This window comes from Drosophila montana, unplaced genomic scaffold (genome assembly GCF_035044405.1).
Source record: "Drosophila montana isolate Dmon_TW-CO22-7 unplaced genomic scaffold, ASM3504440v1 contig_3218_1, whole genome shotgun sequence".
Taxonomy (NCBI): domain Eukaryota; kingdom Metazoa; phylum Arthropoda; class Insecta; order Diptera; family Drosophilidae; genus Drosophila; species Drosophila montana.
Window position 1 is genome coordinate 949183 of NW_026998098.1, and position 17639 is coordinate 966821.

A 17639-nucleotide genomic window follows, 5' to 3' on the forward strand; every position below is an offset into this window, starting at 1 on the left:
CTCACACACAAACAACACTCAGCTGTACGAGTATTATCTTATATATATATGTACATATATATATACACATATATTTGCGTGTATATAAGATATACATGTATATATTCTTTTTATGTCTGTGTATGTGCATACATATTAAGTATAGATCTCTGGCTAGTTTTATATAGCCGATGATGTATGGTGGGAATTTCCGTTACTTTCAGCTCTCAAGTTTTCTACGTACATATTTCGATCGATCTGTCAAGGCGTTGTCTCTACGTTAATAAAAAAAAGCAACAAAAACTTAAGACTCGCGCCTTTAGTTGTTGTGGAAGTAAACAGATTTCTTTATTTATTTTATTATTAATTTGTTTTTTTCATATAGTTTTTCTTTGTTCTTGTTGTTGTTGGTGTTCTGTTCAGACACAGACCCATGGCAGAGTGTTAAGGTGTCGAATTCGAATTAAATATCACTAAAAATCAAAACGGAAATTCTTTAGATTAGTTTTTTTTTTTAGTTTTTTTGGTTTGTTTGTTGTTCTTTTAGAATATCGCTACAGGAGTTGGCTCTAGTGGCCAAAACTTGTTGTTTATTAATATTAAGTTTTGTTGACTAAAATCATTCATATTAAATATTTTGCATTGAATTCATTTGAAGTTGATTTTAGATAGGCTGAATTTGTTGCTTTTAACAGTACTAAATTAAATTAGAACTTAAAGTATTAGAAATAAATGCTAAAAATACAATTTAAATAGTCAACACCATAATTATAATAATAATAATAATAATAATAATCATAATAAATTTATTATACATACATACAAGCTCAATAATGTGTTGTTTTCCTTTTTTTTTTTTAAGTATATTGAACTAATTTTAAATGTTTGATTTGGTTTAATTTATAATTAATTATATTACTTTGAGTTTGTTAGAATTTGCTAAGAGTTTTTTTGGTTTTAATGCTTCAATTTAAAGCCTCGCCTAAACACACATACATACACAGTTAAATAGTTGCTAACTTAGTTCTTGGAAGAAAGTTTTCTTTAAATGTTCAATTTTTTTTCTCGAAATATTTTGATTTGTTCATTAGAGTGTTTAAAAGGATGACAACTGAAACCTCTGGACTATATCAAAAATATACAATACACGAAACTCCAATGGGCTAAGAAATTAATTATTCTACTAGTCCTCATAAAATGAGCCGGGACAAAGTTTTCCCCTTGGCCTGGCCCATGTAAGTAAATTATGAACAGCTAGTCCCGAGGGACTTGGAAGAAAAAATACAAGATAGTTGAATATTATACACACTAAACTACGGACTTTTTAAAAAATACGTAAAATTTTGTTTGTATTTCTCCTTTTTGTTTTGAATTTCTTTTTTAATAATTAAATAGTTCTTTTGGTTTTGCTATTACACAAATCGTATGCTCACGATATTTGTTGTGGTTGTTTTTGCTAGTTTTTAATTGTTTGTTTTATTATCTTATTTTTTTATTATTACTTTTCTTTCTTTGTTTTTTTTTTTTGTTTTTTGGACCCAATGCAACTTGCTTGAGTGAGTACCTAACATTTGTTACTTTAATTTATTAATTGTTTATCAATCTATTTGCAATGCTATTATTTTGTATTTATTGCCCGCTTAAAAACATACACAGTAAATTCCTCTAAAATGCGTCTGTTTCGGTTGTTGTTGTTATTTTGGTTTTGTTGTCGTCTTGTCACCTATATAAAGTAAATAGTGTTGCATTTATTATTTTAAATATTTATTAACAGGGCCTCGCTAATCAAATCCGACTTTGCCGCTTCGCAATTAAGTGTAGTCTGTTTGTATTCTGTAGTTTTTTCTATCATTCCTATATATGCTCTATGTATATGTTTTTTTACCCATTCTCGTGTGCAGCTTATGTATTGTGTTTGTGTAGTATATTATTACATTTTACACATTCAGATGTTTTGTGTGTTTGGTGTTTTTTGCAAAATTTAATGAAATTATTTTGCATTTAACTCGAAAATCAAATTTTAGAGATTTCTTTTTTTTTATAGTAGATTACATTTTTGTTTTCTTTCTTTGGTATTTCCTTGTCTACAACAAATACAATTTCATTTTTAAAAACTTTTCAAGTTAGACTAAACGTAAACGTAAATTAGCTTCAGCTTCATTAGCATTAACCATACTCCACGGCTGGCTCAGAAGGATGCCTCCACCAGGTAGGTGCCCTCCATTGGCTGATTGTTTTGGCTATTTTGAGCATTGCTGGCGGCTGGCATATACTTGCCGCAGGCCTGTAAAGCAGAGTTAAAATCGGATTAGGCCAAAGGTTAATCAGATGTCAATTGTGTCTGCAAAACGTTGTAAATGTTAAACTGATATTCTAGAAATTTTAGTTTTATTAACTTGTAGCGCTCGAAAATAAGCAAGCTTTTACCCATTTCACTAAGTAAAAGATACTAGTGAGTGAGAGGAGTTAGCCTAAGACTAACTTCTGTCATTTACATTTCACTCAAAGTAAAAGTTACTAGTGAGTGAGAGGATGATGATAAGTTAGCTTAAGACTAACTTCTGCCATGTACTGCAATCTGATAAACAGCTTTTTAAAGAATCATATTTAATGCTCTTCTACAAAAAGTTCCGAAGCTTTTAAGTACATTCTTTTCCGATTTACATAGTTTCTAGTTTTTATTTATTTATATAAAAGAAACTTTATTGTACGTTTTTTTAAAGTAGATATGATTCTTTAAGGACACCGCTCCTTAAAGTATGCACTTAAACACGTGAACATGTTTAGTTTCAAAATACAGAGCGGCCATTTTGCGTACACCCCAAAAACAGGCAACACTTTAGCACAAGTGTGGCGTGCTTTTAGGCGGATATTTAATCGTAATTTAAATTAATTTAAATTTGGGATTTCGTTTCTTTTTTGTTACTAGATTTCGGAATGATTTTTCTTCTCGTACGGATCCCGATTATCGATTCACACCAAAAAATTTTGATTTCTAAGAAATGGCCCAATTTAAGAAAAACTACTATGTTTTTTGCAAAAATTACGATGTAGGCTGAAAATGGCTGTGACCACGAGTCGAACGAGACCAATCTTTCCAAGATCGGGGCTTATTAAAGCGATTTAAAAAACGCGTAAAATGCCGTTAGAATTTTGAAGATTTTTCGTTTTTTCCGATAATTCGGCTAAAAATGGTCCGATTTTGGAAAGTTATACCTTTTTGAACTCGCACTGATCTCTGGAATCGACTTGCATACCACGTTTTTGTTTTGGAAATCCAAACTTTGTAAAAAAAAAAGAGGCAGACGAACAAAAATCAAAAATTTCATTGCATATCCAAACGGAGCGGTGGAGCAGCTGAAGAGCTGTCTCTAGAACTCATTATCCATAATATAATCGTAATTTAAATGTGTTTGGTTGGATTTGAAGTGTACATGATAAACACACAAACAAAATTAACAAACAACTAAGTACTTAATGTAGAAAAATAGTTTAGCACCCACCTGCACTTGAAACACAAACACACACAGAAACACGCACGCACGCACGCACACATTCACACTTGCAAACACAACATATAATAGATAGAGGGTATATACAGTTGGTGTCTTACCTGATAACGCTGGGAACAACAGCGTCCGCAACAGGATTGCAACAGACCTGCAGCGCTGTTTGTCGAGTGGGCGGGACTAGCCATCGGCGAGGGCGAGCCCGGTCGCTTTGGCTGGCCGTTAAATGGTATTTCTAACTCGACAAATTCACGATCCTTTAGATTTGAGCATTTAAGTGTGAGTACCAGAAAAATTTTACAAAGAGAAACGTAGAATACATAGAGTACAATGTTTGGTTTTACTTTTTTCTTTTCTTTTTTTTTTATCAATTCAACACAAATATACAGAAAGGAGTTAGGATCTTAAGCCAGGTTATACACACACACACACAAAACACAAACACAGGATTGGATATTATATATTTAGTAATAATAATAAATACTTATAGAGGTTTAGTCAAAACAACAATCAGAACATTAAAGCTGGGGTGGGTTAGGGAAAAATTGTCAAACATTAGAACGCTTAAAATGTACATTGAAAGTGAATGGTCGTTGGAAGGGGGGCGGGGGCGGGGGCGGGGGCTGGGGCTGGATGTTGATTTTCGGCACCTAAGCAATGACAATTTTACAATAACACAATAAGAACTGTTTTGTTAGTCAGCCAAGTGATTTAACAGGGCGAGGGCCAAGTGCTTAGCGCAGCAGAACGAGCGTTAGGCAGCAGGAAGGGGAATTTTTTCAAAGCAAGCGAGAGCGAGCGACTTTTGTGTGCGATTTTAGCTAGCTGTTCGAAACGCGCGCGTCAATTACGATTCGGTTAGTTTCAGTTTATAGCTTTGATTATTAATTGATTTTGAGCACTCATCAAATAGTTCAGATCTGTAAATTTAATATGATAAGTTAATGATGCAATCTGAATCCTTAGATGCAATTCGGCTGAACAGCAGATTCAACAATGCGATTTTGTATTACGGAAATATACGCTGGGACGGCCGTTAAATTGCGTTTCTACCAATTTGGATTATATGAAGAATTAAAAATAATAATAAGAAGAGTATTCTACTATTTAGTTCTACTTTAACATGCTTTTTGAATGGCGAAATGATTCAGTTTTGTTGCAACCAGATCAAATGTTAAATGCAAGTGCAATAAATTTTGAATCAGCTATTTTGTTCTGTGAACTCATGAGTCTGAAATACTTCATCTATATTTAAGCAATGTGAAAAACTAACCTTGCTGAAAATTGATCGATTGAAACCTTAATTGTTAACGTACTTGAACTAATTGCAAACCGAATAGAAAGCATATTGGAACCAGTTATCGATCAATACTATAAATACAAATTGCGAAAAATCGAATATAATTCTTAATGGAAATGCTCATATAAATTCCATAATATCATTTTACAGATCCAACAAGCAAATCTTGCATAAATTACCCCATTTGGTAGGCGCTCTTTGATTTCGAATTGTTTAATTCTCAATATTGTTTTTTTAATGCTGTTCTTTTTATTTAGTTTTAGTTTTTGTTTGGGTTTAGTGTTGACAGCCAACGATTGCATGTGGCGGGTGGCGCTGTTTCAGATCTTTTTTATAGCATTCGCTGGGAGCCTCTTCAAGCATTATTTTTTTTGTTCGATATTATTCAATAATTACCAATTAAAAGAACCAACAAAAATAATGTTAAGTTAAAATAGAACAGAGCGCATAGCTTTCAACACAGATCGTTTGCTGCTTTAAAAACGAACAACAACAAAAAAAAAAAAACAAATACGTAAAAATAAAATGCACCGCGTAAATGAGAGAAAGAGAGAGAGAGATAGAGAGAGATAGATAGAACAAGAGATAGTGAAAGAGCAGAACGGAACTTAAGTACAAACCGAAAGCACTTACTTTTAGACAATTTATTTACGTTCAGTTTCGATATTTATAGAAGGGAGTCATAAACATATATGGATATATATATTTTGCTTGATTTTGAAATTTGCTGTGGGGACGCTCGCTGGTTAACTTCAAGTAAACCAATCCCAATGCAACATGTAAGAAACATGACACAAATGGCAAACTTTGAACGTAAACGTTAAACTTAAGATGAAACAAATCACATCAATAGACTTATATCGATTTATATAGAATACAAATGTACAAAATAATAATTAATATTGTAATTTTGCACATCATCATTATTAATACAAATGCTGAAGGTTCTTCTTTTTATTATATTTATATGCATGTATGCGTATGTATATGTACGAAGTTTTTTTTATTTTTTGCAACGAGCACGCACAAGATTTCTGAACTGTGCCACTGTTGCAACTGTTGTGGAACTGTTGTTGTTGTTGTTCTTGCTGTTGTTGTTGTTGTTGTATTTGTTGCTGTTCTAGTTGTTGTGTCGCTTGTCATTGCTTGCCTAACGAGCACAAGGCAAAGGTGAGAATTATTGGCTACTAGAAAGAAGTTCAAATGTTGCTACATCTGTCGAAAAGAGAAACACACAGAGAAACGAAACAAAGATGTCTGATAAATCAACATGTAAATAAAAAACAAACGACAAAGAATATAAACAACAAAAAGTCGACAAGAAACCGCACGTCGTGTTGGCCTGATAATTGAGTCCTGCAAATAAGGCTTGTCTTATTGGGTATACGCACCGTTGTCTTTTCGAGACACCGCAACAGATGATGATGCTGCAGCTCAAAGATATCCTCATCCCTGTAATTATCATCCAGCTCAATGCCCGACTCCTGCGCTGCCCAGCGCGCCTCCGCCGCCTTCTTCTTATTAACGAATGCCGCTCCCGATGAAGCCTTCGCAATGCGTATGCGCGCCAGCCGAGCTTTCTGCATGTGCACAAAAGAGAGCGCAGCATATTAGTAAGAGACAGAGAAAGAGAGATGCGGAGAGTGGAAGTTATTGATAGCATACCCGCTGCGCTTTACGCTTGTCCGCACGCTGGTTCTGGTGATAAATTCTACTAAAGTTCGATACAATAACAGGTACAGGTAAGGCGATGACCAGCACTCCGCTGAGCGAACAAACCCCGCCGACTATTTTGCCAGCTATTGTCTCCGGCACCATGTCACCATAGCTAAGATTGAAGTTGACAATAATATGATTATTATAAATGCATTTTTAACTTTACTTTAACTGTGAGAGATTGCAGCTACTTACCCCAACGTCGTCATTGTGACAATTGTGTACCAGAAGGCCGCCGGTATCGATGTGAAATTGGTGCCATTTACATTTTTCTCGGCATAGAACATGACCGTGGCAAATATGATGATGGCCATGGCCAGCGAAAAGACCAGGAAGCCCAGCTCACTGGCGCACGACTTGAGCGTATAGCCGAGGATGCGCAGACCCTGCGAGTGGCGGGAGAATTTGAAGATGCGAAAGACGCGGAACACACGCAACGTAACGAAGGCGCCGCTAACATCATCGTTGTCCGTGATGCCCAGGCCAATGTAGTAGGGCATAATGGCGACCACATCGATGATGCTCATGACGCTGCGCACAAACTTGCAGCGATCGGGCGCCGCAAACAGACGCAGCAGATACTCGGCGGTGAAGATCATCACACAGGCGGTGTCCAGGCAGAAGAACACAATTTTGTAGCGTTCGCCGCAGGGCAGGGTGCCGGCACGTCCGGGCCGATGGCCGCAGGGCACCGTCTCCACCACGTTGGCCATCACGGAGACGGCTATGAAGAAGCCGGTCACATAGTAAAAGACCAGCGCACTGGTCGATGTGTGCGGATTCTCAAAGGCACGCCACATCTTCTGGCGTATATTGGTTAGCTGCTGCAGATTCTGATCGCCATTCTCCGACAGCTTGTCGTCCATGAGGCGTTCGGCGTTCTCGCGCTTGCGATCGCGATAATCCTCATAGCAGCAGTCACCAATGACATCCGGCAGGATGCCAAAGAAGGCCAACTCCTCGTCGTAGCTGGTGAGGCATTCGTGTTTCGGATAATGCAATTTCCCGGTGCGATAATAGTTGAGTATGTGTCGAAATATGTCCGGATCCCGATCAAAGAAATACTCTTTGCAATCTTCATCGTAGAAAAACTCACGCTCATTTGAGCCCAGCAGCGTGTCCGGATATTTCTCAAGCGTATTGCGCCAGGTCTCGAACCGTCTGCCGGACACATTTATCAGTAGCTTCTCATCGTCCGTTTTGCGACGATCTTTCGGCATCGGAGGCGGTGGCAATGGATGCGTAGCTATCGGCACCCAACCGATGGCCGCCGCCCGTGCAAAGGGCAGCCAAGCGGCGACCGAGGCCATACTGTGTGGTGGAATGTTTCAGTGTCCCAAGACGGTACCGGGGTGGGACGGGGGCGATTTCGAGGTATTCGGCGGTCAATTGAGGCTTCTCTCTCTCCCACTCTCTCTCTCTCGCTGCACACTAGCGAAGCGTTATCTAGCTATATTTTTAATTTGGCTCACGTGGACTTAGTTCTAGTTAAAGCTTTCACGCTTAACGGCAGCTTGCTTCCTGTTAGGCTTATTTATTTTGTATTGCGTTTTTGGTTTTCTTTTAGTTTTCTTGTATATGCTTTACATGTTGCTTTATTATTGTTGTCTTGTTGCCATTTGCAGCTGCTTGCCACGCATTTCTTTATTGCTTAAACGTATTGCTGTCATTTTCGCTTTATTGTTCACGCCGGGATATGGAAAATTTTATGTTTCTATGCGCTGCACTAATGCAATTTATGGAAGAGTGTAGAAAAGAAAGCAAATCAGAAAAGTAAGAGCGAAAAGCCACAAACTCATTTAGTTTTGGGCAACCCACACACACTGGCACACACAATCACACACTGCCACACACTGGCACACACAATCACACACAAACACACACTGCAGAGTTTAAAATGCCTGCCCACGCAGAGTGAGGCAAATGGGAATGCGACACGATATAAACAAAATGTAATTTTAATGCTTGTTTTTCAGTAAATGCATAAGCAAAATATTTATAGAACTGCCAGCAACTAAAGCGAAGCAATGACTACAAATAAACAACAAGAGCTGTGTAAAGATACATACTAGATTGTCAAATATGTGTGTAAATAAAGAATTAGAAGAGAAGAAAACGTTCCATTATACTCTGCTTACAAAGTGATAAAGAGCATATTAGTATATTATAAACTAAAAACATGTCTTTAAAATAAATTATTAATATTTCTAATATCTTTTCCAGTTAGAATGGAGCAAAGAAACAATAAGAAAGAAGTAAGAAGTAAGAGGTAAGCCCGACTAGGAGATACCCTGAACCTTCGTCTACCCACCACAAATGTAGATTGCGAAAGGGGAGGGGAGGACATGAAAGATACATGATGAATATATACTATTTTAGAAGCTACATGTCACCTTTGGGGTCTCTAGCCATTGAAACCAAGAGGATTTGCTCGGAAACGGGATTTCATTATCGACTTTTATCGATTGCTTGGAAACGAGGCAAGTTATCGAGTATCGGCAACACAACTCCTACTGCGCAGACCCTGCGTTCAAATTTCAAATCTTTGGCTCTTTTAGGATCTGAGATCCTTGCGTTCATACATACGGACGGACGGAAAGGAGAGACGGACATGGCTATATCGACTCGGCTATTGATGCTGATCAAGAATATATATACTTTATTGCGCCGGAGATGCTTCCTTCTGCCTCTTAAATACATTTGCACAAAAATAGTATACCCTTTTTAGACATTTTTAATGGTTTGGGGTATATAAAAAAGAGTATACGACATTAGTTTATTTCACATTATCATCCTTCAATACCTTCAGCTGCTACCTGAAAGATTTGTTTACATTTTTCTACAACATTTTTGCGAGCAATAATTGTGGATTGTAAACATATATTTTTAGCTTTATTCCACTTATGTTGCGATTTGGCTATAATAAATACCAGTTGAGTGTTAAATTCCTAAACATTTAAGATTTTTATGACACCATCTCGAGAGCACATTAAAAATTCTCAAAGACTCCCTTCAGTTGATGGAATTGTTTGAAATTTTCCATAAACAATGAGCACATGCTCAACAATAGATGGCGCCTCTGCGTATACAATAAAATTTTATGAAATACCACAAGCACATTTCTGGTCTGAGCTTTTGGAATTTCCGGTTGTAAATCGTATAATTCTTATCATAAAACTTGTAGACTTTCAAGAACTTGTTTGGTTTATTTATTTCTAGCAGAGCTCGATTTTTCACCTCTTTCTAATAATGATTCAATGGACCAAATGCAGAATTTCAATAACAAAGTTTTATCTAAATATTTAAACGAGCCGCACAGAAGAACGCCTCCAGCTGGCCAAGTACAGATACTGATACAGATACAGATATTGTTATTGACATAGATACAAATACATATGTATTACAGATAGAGATACAGATACAAATGCGAGTACTCGCCAAACTTTGTGCGATTTTAATGAGTCTGTTGTACTTTCCCCGACAGACAGACGGACGGAACGACCAATCGACCCATCGACCGACTGACTTCCCATCTGTCTGAGCGCGTTGGCGTTTGTGAATGGATGCCTTGTGTGGGTGGTGTTTGATGGTTCGGTGGTTTGATGGTTTGATGGTGCTCGCCGCATTTCGTATCCAAAAATTTATGTGCATTTCTACACAGTTAACACCCCGAAACGGTCCCAAAGTCATTTTGCAACTACAATTAAAACGCCAAACATCTTTGCGCTAGCATTAAGTGTCATTTGCCAACCCGCCTGCGTTCCCTCCTATTCTATCGCATTTGTCTTTAGCCAGTTGACAAAGAGTCATTTGTTTCCATAAATGTCACATTTCTGGCGTGCTCTTGAAGTCTACATAATGTGTTTCTTTGATTTATATAATATTTACGAGCATGACTGGCACGATAGTTGTTAGCATTTAATAGATGACGGGTCGATATGCACTGTAATATATATATATATATATATACATACATATATAGGGCAGAAAGAGTTTGCATATTTATGGGCGCCGTCAAATGGATTATGAATATTATTGTAAAGAGTTGGGGACTTTATGTCTTAGGTGCGTGGTGCTGCCGTAACAAGAGCCATTAGAAGTTATTTGTTGTTTGATGGTCGTTAGAAAGCCGTTTATAGCCAAAGGCTTACGCAAGTTTCTCGGTTTTCAATATTCAAATATTTGTTATTCCATACGAAATATTAAGATGCCAAGGTCGGAACTGGCGGAACGAAAATATGCCACCGAAATCAATATGCGAATCGAAGCAAATATAATGCCGAACTGTAGAAAGTATAGCATATGAGGCGGATGTGTCTTTCTTGGGGTATACAATTAAAAGATATAATATAATACTTGGCTACCCGATCAGGTCTGTTTTTTTCCTTGCAAATCTTTCAGCTTTTTGAAATCAAATATACACATCTTTTGTGCTGAATAAAATTGATCGAAAACTTGCTGTTATACATTTGCCATGAAATATATAACACATGGAAAGAGACAATTGTAATAACATAAATTATATATACTCTTGATCAGCAGATGCGGAAATATAGCTTTGACTTTGTATGAAAACTGTTTTTACTACAGGCAGTAAATTTGTCAGGGTCAGATGGGTTGGAACACTTTAGAACTATAAAATAAAAATATTATTCAAGTGTGGTTTTGGTTCATAAGTGTATTTGATTCTGAATGTAATATTGTAATAGGTTACCATTAAAACCTTTCCCAACTAATTTTTGAATTTGCAAGGAAGCAAGCATTTGACATCAATAGATATCTATTTATTAACTTTAAGAAAATAATTTACTTTACGAAATTGAAAATTTAGTCTGATTTCAATTTCTGTGGGTCACTCAAAAATTAAATATCGACGGCACTTTGTTCTAATTCTTGCCCATAGGACCGTGGACTGATGCGCTTGGGGCATAAATGCACCAGCACAAGATAAGCTGGGCAGAGTACGCCACTATATGTACTTAGAAAACTGGCTTGACTTTTCTGAAACGATGTACTTTGGGATAATCTAATAAAGTAATTGCATTTTATAGTTTACATAATGGGATGTCAGCAGCTCAAAGTGTCTAGTCGCCACCTGCTTATCAAAAAACAGCCACTCACACCCATACACACACACATGCACACCAACACACACAGACACTTAAATACGTAAGCTGGCACACACTTCAAACAATGGACAGACTCATCGACTGATAGACTCGACAGTTCTGTACACACACTTCTGCTTTGGCTCGTTACCTCAACGCTTCAATCAGGACAATCAGGGCGTGGGCGTGGGCGGATGGCTGCTCCTTCGCCTCGGATCAGGCAACGTTTGTCAGTGGCAGCCGCCGTGTCGGCCCTTAATGTTTTAATGCCGCATTATCCTATCAACAATTTTGCTGGCATAGGTCGACCTTGCTGTCGGTTACTGTGCCCAAATGGAAATTAATCAATGCCGTTTGCTTTGCTCTTTCATTGATGTTGACTTGACGTCGCCTTGCTGACGTCGCTGACTGGGCGCCTAGGTCGACACCAACAACAACAACAACAACAACCAGAACCACATGAATCGACAACAACAAAAACAACAACCAGAATTGACGTGTGCGTGTTGTGCGCCATCAAAATAAATTGTCAAACATCAAATGGCTGGAAAAACAGTCCCAGCAGCCCAAACAACACCTAATATGGAGGCAGTGGACAAGGGGCAAGGGGCAAGAGGGCGGAGGCACTTCCGTTACCTAAACAAAGGCGCCACATGTCCTTATTTTGCGGGCTTCATTAATTATTTGCGTAGCTTATTTTAGCCAAATCTCGTTGGGCCCTATTTTTGTTAGGCGGCGCCTAATTATTTGTTGTTACTTAAGTTGACATAATACATTTATTTTCTCTATCTGGCAGTGCGTCTCAAGGTTATGGTAATTGGCGTTATCTTAACGCAGAGTGCAGCGACAACAACAACAACAACAATGACCAAAAGTTTTATATTGCTGCACATTCATCCATTCACAGCGCAGGCCCATAAAACAACATTGTATACAATTTGTCTTTCAGTTGTTTGTCAGTTGCCCTTGCAAAAAATAATATTGTTGGGGGTAATTGACTTGTTCCTGAGCCTTGTGATGGGCACATATAACATAAACATTTCACTCACCAGCTTCAAAATACAAATGCAAATAGAAAAGTAAAGAAATAAACAATGAGTGTGATTATTAAATATTTGATGCCAATCAGAATCTTAATTATTTCAAATCAAAAAGTCAAATTACGAGTAATGTTCATTTGAAGTTTAGCAACAAATTATTCAGAAAACAACATTCAATTATTAGCCAAATATTCGTGTTCATGTTTTTCCACATTGAAATGAATTATACAGTAGACCTCGAGCTAAGTAATTACTTTCTCTTCAAAAATTAAAATCGTAATTTTAATGCAATTGTTTTGACTTTTCAGTCAGCTTGAAATGCGCATTATTTGCTTTTTATAACATTTTTTTAATACTTTCATAAACACCAGGAATTTCATTTATTCGACTTTTAATGAGAAACGTCAAAACAGGCACAGTATGTTTATACGTATACGAGTAAATCCCATAAATCCATAAATCCCAGACATTCCAATGTTTATGTGCTTAAAAAAAAAAGGCAACAATCAAGTATTTAAGAACATATTTTTACTACTGAAATATTTGTAAACAATATTCAATGTTCTGATTAATTATTGGTACATAAATATATATTATGTACTTACATACAAATAGTGCATTCACAATTCGTTGCAACCTTTTCAATTGCTTTAGTATTTTCACAAATTCGTGTTACTTTTCTGCACGCCGTTTTTTTGTAATTTTGTTTATTGTTGAGAACTGAACCAAAGACCTTCCTCACCACGCAGCTCTTGTTGGTTAATGGATGAAATACACGTAAAATCTACGGAAATCCTGTGCATTTTTTGCGAGGGACCCAATTACGAGCCTTATTATGAGTTGACTTTCGCCTCACGACTAACGTTTTCTCATTTCCTTCTCGCTCTCTCTAGCCCTCTCTTTCTCTCGCGCTTCTTGTGTAAATTTGCCGCTCTTACTCTCACGCACGCTCCCTTGCGGCCGCAATTTCCTAGTTTCGACCGCCGGAACCGCCAAATTCGCATAACATTAAAAAAAAATATATGGGACATTGCAGGGAAACTCAAGATGCTTTCGGATCATAAACGCATTTTTATGTCTGTGCATTTTCATTTTGTGTTTTTATGGACAATACGTTAACAATGTTTACATTTAGTTGTGTGCTATATTTAAACAATAACAACACACAAAAGTACATACAAACACACAAACACACATACACACAAACACTAGCATCCCCCGTAGATGTCCGTTTCTTGTTGTTGCTTTGCCTTTACTGGATTTTGTTTACAAGCAAGTTTTGTATGTTTTAATTTTTTTGGGGTCTGCGTTGGCGGCATTAGAAAACCAAACTATTGAAAAGAAAATTTCCAAATGCAGGAACAGACCAGAGAGCAGCCAAAACGAGAGAAGAGCCAAGTCTGCGCCTGCCCAGAGGCCCCAGGGGGGATTTTGGATGTGGGTGGTTAAATTTCTTGGGTTTGGGTCGCTAGGCGGTATTTTTTACATTTATTTTATTTCATTTTTTTATTCATTATTTATTTTTTTTTTTTTTTGGGTCGACTTCGTCGTCGTTGTTGGCGTCGGCTCAACATTAAGAACGTTTTGCTGTGGCTGTCTCTGCGACTTATGAGCATTTTATAATTTTGCGTCCGGGCTGCTTAAGAGACGCTTATGTATCCATCTCCCCAGCCGCCCACCAACTCAATGGACGATGGGTTTCTTTCGTGTAATATGAGGCTCTTGTTAAGTAACTGTGAGAATATTGAAAAACTTTACACGTTGACGATTCTCACAATGTTGATTTATCATTTATAACAGCACCAAACGACAATTCTAAGTAAATTGATGGGCCAAACTTAATAAACAACCATTAAAGAGGATTGATTGATGGCACAAAGATGTTTAATAAATTATAAAAACCAAATTAGAACTAATCACATTAAATGTGAATAAAATATTATTTGATTTTCAATTCAATTTGGAGTTTAATGTAATTTAAGAAGAAATATAAATAGAAATTCATCATAAATAAAATAGTTTTCATTGTTTGTTTTGCATAAAACTATCTAATTTGATTCAATTTAGAAGGCACTTTCAAGTCTGCATGATTCCTGGTCAACGATGCGTATGCTTATTATTAATTTAGCATATTAAGTATACGCCATGGTGTGCAAAACAAAGCCCAGCATGCGATTGAAAGCGAAAGCTAATTTATTATTTAAATTGCCTGCACACATTCGACAATCAAATGATAAATTCTACAGCTGGGCAAGGCCAGCCATGTCCCCGGGTCATGTGCAAGCTATTGGCTTTCAGAATAAACTAGATGCCATTCAAACTAATTGCGAAACTCATAAAATGCGAAACGACTTTAGAGAGAGTTGTGCTTGCTTATCAGTGGAACGCATCAGCAATCCCGAAAAACTTTTCGGTCGCATTTAACGCGCCACTGAGGACAAGGCGCCCGAACACAGCAGCGGGACGAGGGGCGAAACGTAACCGAAACAAGAACGTGCAAGTGACCCCAACTCGGATAATATGCAGGATGTGTGGAGACGCAGGGTACTCGAAGGCAATGGCAATGGCGTAATTTATGTAGGCCCGCCAAGCCTTTCAAGCGTGAAATGTGATTATATCTGCAAATAATCTCACATATAGCTGTGGGGGTTGTATGTATGCGATGTGTATGCCAGGGCTGCCGAAGTAGCATTGATTGAAACGATTTGAGAAACAATAAATATTAAACTTATCATTTTCAAGAGCCATTAGAACAATCAAAATCACTTAAAAATACAAATATATATATATATATCTATATATCGCTAATAAATATTTGACGAAGCTTATGTAAGAGGATATCAATTTAATAAAGCGATTTGGGAATGTTCAGGAATAAATAAATAAATAAATAAATATAAGATACAAACTTATTTTAAATAATAAGAAGAAATATCGCTAATTCAAAAAGCAGCTTATGTAAGTAGTAACAAAATAAATATTTACTATGGTTTATTAGTGCATTGCAGATATAACAGTCGAATATTCACTAATAACAAAATATTTCTGAACTAATGAATCATTTTTAATATGCATAAATAATCTATTTTAAACAAATAGTTATCAAGGCTGTGCAAGAACTTTCAACCGCAATTATTTGTAAACATTTGAACTTCAAACGAACCCAATTGCGATATATTTATGAAATATAGAAAAGTTCGAAAAAAAAACATACTGTACAAATAGATTGATTCTCACGCTTAAATTAAATTAATTATCTATAATTATCTATCTCCCATTGTCTAATATTCTATTCTCTATATTCATAGAAGTATCCACATGCCCAAGCTTCAAGTTTGATAAGAACACTCTGAGTCAAATCTCGAAAATCCTTGAAAACTAGCGCAAAACCACTAAACCAAGGCAGAATTTAAAGCTTGCAAGGGATTTGGATCTGTGCTGATAATACAAAAGCAACAATAAGTAACAAACACAAATGCAGGATGGCCGCAGTAGCAGCTGCTGTGCATCAAGCGCGTCATAAACACGCGCACACACACACACACTCAAGTACACACAACGGCACTGACACGTGCATACAAAGAGTTATGCCAAGCTATATATCTGCAAGTGTATATATGCGTGTGTGTGTGTGAATGTTGATGCGTGTATGAGTATTAATGTGGCTTTGTTGTTGCGCCAAAAACCAAGCCAAGGATTTTTCGCACATTTGCGCCAGCAAATGGACTGTTTGGACTTTGCTGCTGCTGCTGCTGCTGCTTACTGCTACTGCTGCTGCTGCTAGTGATACTGTGCGCTCTTTCTCTCCTACAGACGACCTTCACTTTCACACACAGAGAGCGCAAAACAGCCGCCGCGGCCGTCACCGTTAGTTTCCGTTGAATGACTTTCTGTTGTTGCTGCTGCTGCAGCTGCAGTTGCGGCTCCTGACTGATGCACATTAAAATTAAAAGCGGGTGCACGTAAATTGGGCCAGCAACATGTTTGTGTTGTTTTTATTATTATCTTGCACGCAACGGGGCGTAATTCCAATGAGATATTACACATTTATTATTATCAACATGATTTTTGTGCAAGGACATTTTTGTATTCCATTTTCCTTTTTTTTTTTGTTTGTGTAGGTGTTCCTACACGAGGCGACTGACACTGTCGTCTCGTCGTGCAACAACAACATTCGCGCGGATACACACATTTTCACAAATCAAAAAAGCATACGAATGTTGCTACACACACAAACGCACATCCATACACAATCTAACCCACCCACACACACACACACACAGTTGCTTTTTGAAAGAAAAAAATCGCTCACACATACAGAGAGACGCACAAATAGCGCGTCTAATATTCTTTTTATTATGGATTTTCCGCATCAATCTGTTTGATTAAACAATTAGTTTATTAATATTTCAGTAAGCTTTTGTTATTGTTGCCTTTGTAGTGTCTGTGGTCATTGGTATGACAAACACACACAGACATACACACTCATGCGTTTACAACCAGGCACTTACACTTACATTCATGTATTTTATGTGTAAGCGTTGTGCGTGTGTAGTTTACATTTTTACACTTGCTCTCGTTTTAGCTTTTTTCACGCTGCCCGCACATTTTTGCCTAACGCTTCTGGCTTTTATTTTTACACTATATTTTGCACATTTCTTTTTCAGCGTTTGCTTGCAATTTGGAATAATATTTTTTCTCTTGTTTCTTTGCTTAGCTTTTCCTGCACGCACGATTTCCAAAGTCCCGATGCGTTCAAACGTTCTCGACAAACTGAAAGAACGGAAAGTGAAAAGCGCGCAGCAGCAGCAGCAGCCGAAGAGCGGCAGGGTTGCTGCTGCACCCATCTGCGTCTCCTACGTAGTCGCCTGCTGGCCATGTGTAAATCCACTTCGCTCTCTTCGACTGGCAATCCGGGACGCGCTCTCTCTCTCTCCGCGCAGGCGCATTCCCTCCTGGCGCAAGTGGTGGTCACTGTTGATGTTTC

General features: G+C 37.4%; 1 protein-coding gene across 5 annotated transcripts; it reads right to left on the minus strand.

Moving 5' to 3' along the window:
- Positions 1 to 436: 436 nt before the first annotated feature.
- Shal (Potassium voltage-gated channel protein Shal) lies at positions 437 to 17436 on the minus strand. 5 transcript variants are annotated; one of them, XM_064689512.1, is made up of 6 exons: positions 17170 to 17436; positions 6700 to 8225; positions 6454 to 6616; positions 6180 to 6368; positions 3593 to 3745; positions 437 to 2263 (listed from the first exon to the last, which is right to left on the minus strand). In XM_064689512.1, the coding sequence occupies exons 2-6, from the start codon at positions 7812 to 7814 to the stop codon at positions 2168 to 2170; spliced, it is 1716 nt and encodes a 571-aa protein (XP_064545582.1). In that variant the 5' UTR covers positions 7815 to 8225; positions 17170 to 17436; the 3' UTR covers positions 437 to 2167. The 5 variants fall into 5 exon arrangements, with proteins under 5 accessions (XP_064545582.1, XP_064545580.1, XP_064545581.1 ...); XM_064689510.1 differs by having other exon boundaries at positions 6700 to 8230; XM_064689511.1 differs by having other exon boundaries at positions 6700 to 8230; positions 17164 to 17436.
- Positions 17437 to 17639: the final 203 nt, after the last annotated feature.

Excerpts from the sequence above, each read along its gene's own strand:
- Shal (XM_064689512.1), bottom strand. The coding sequence starts at position 7,814 with ATGGCCTCGGTCGCCGCTTGGCTGCCCTTTGCACGGGCGGCGGCCATC. Across the intron at positions 6,369-6,453 it reads ACAAGCGTAAAGCGCAGCGG|AAAGCTCGGCTGGCGCGCAT; the intron begins GTATGCTATCAA and ends GTGCACATGCAG. Across the intron at positions 2,264-3,592 it reads GTTGTTCCCAGCGTTATCAG|GCCTGCGGCAAGTATATGCC; the intron begins GTAAGACACCAA and ends TCTGCTTTACAG.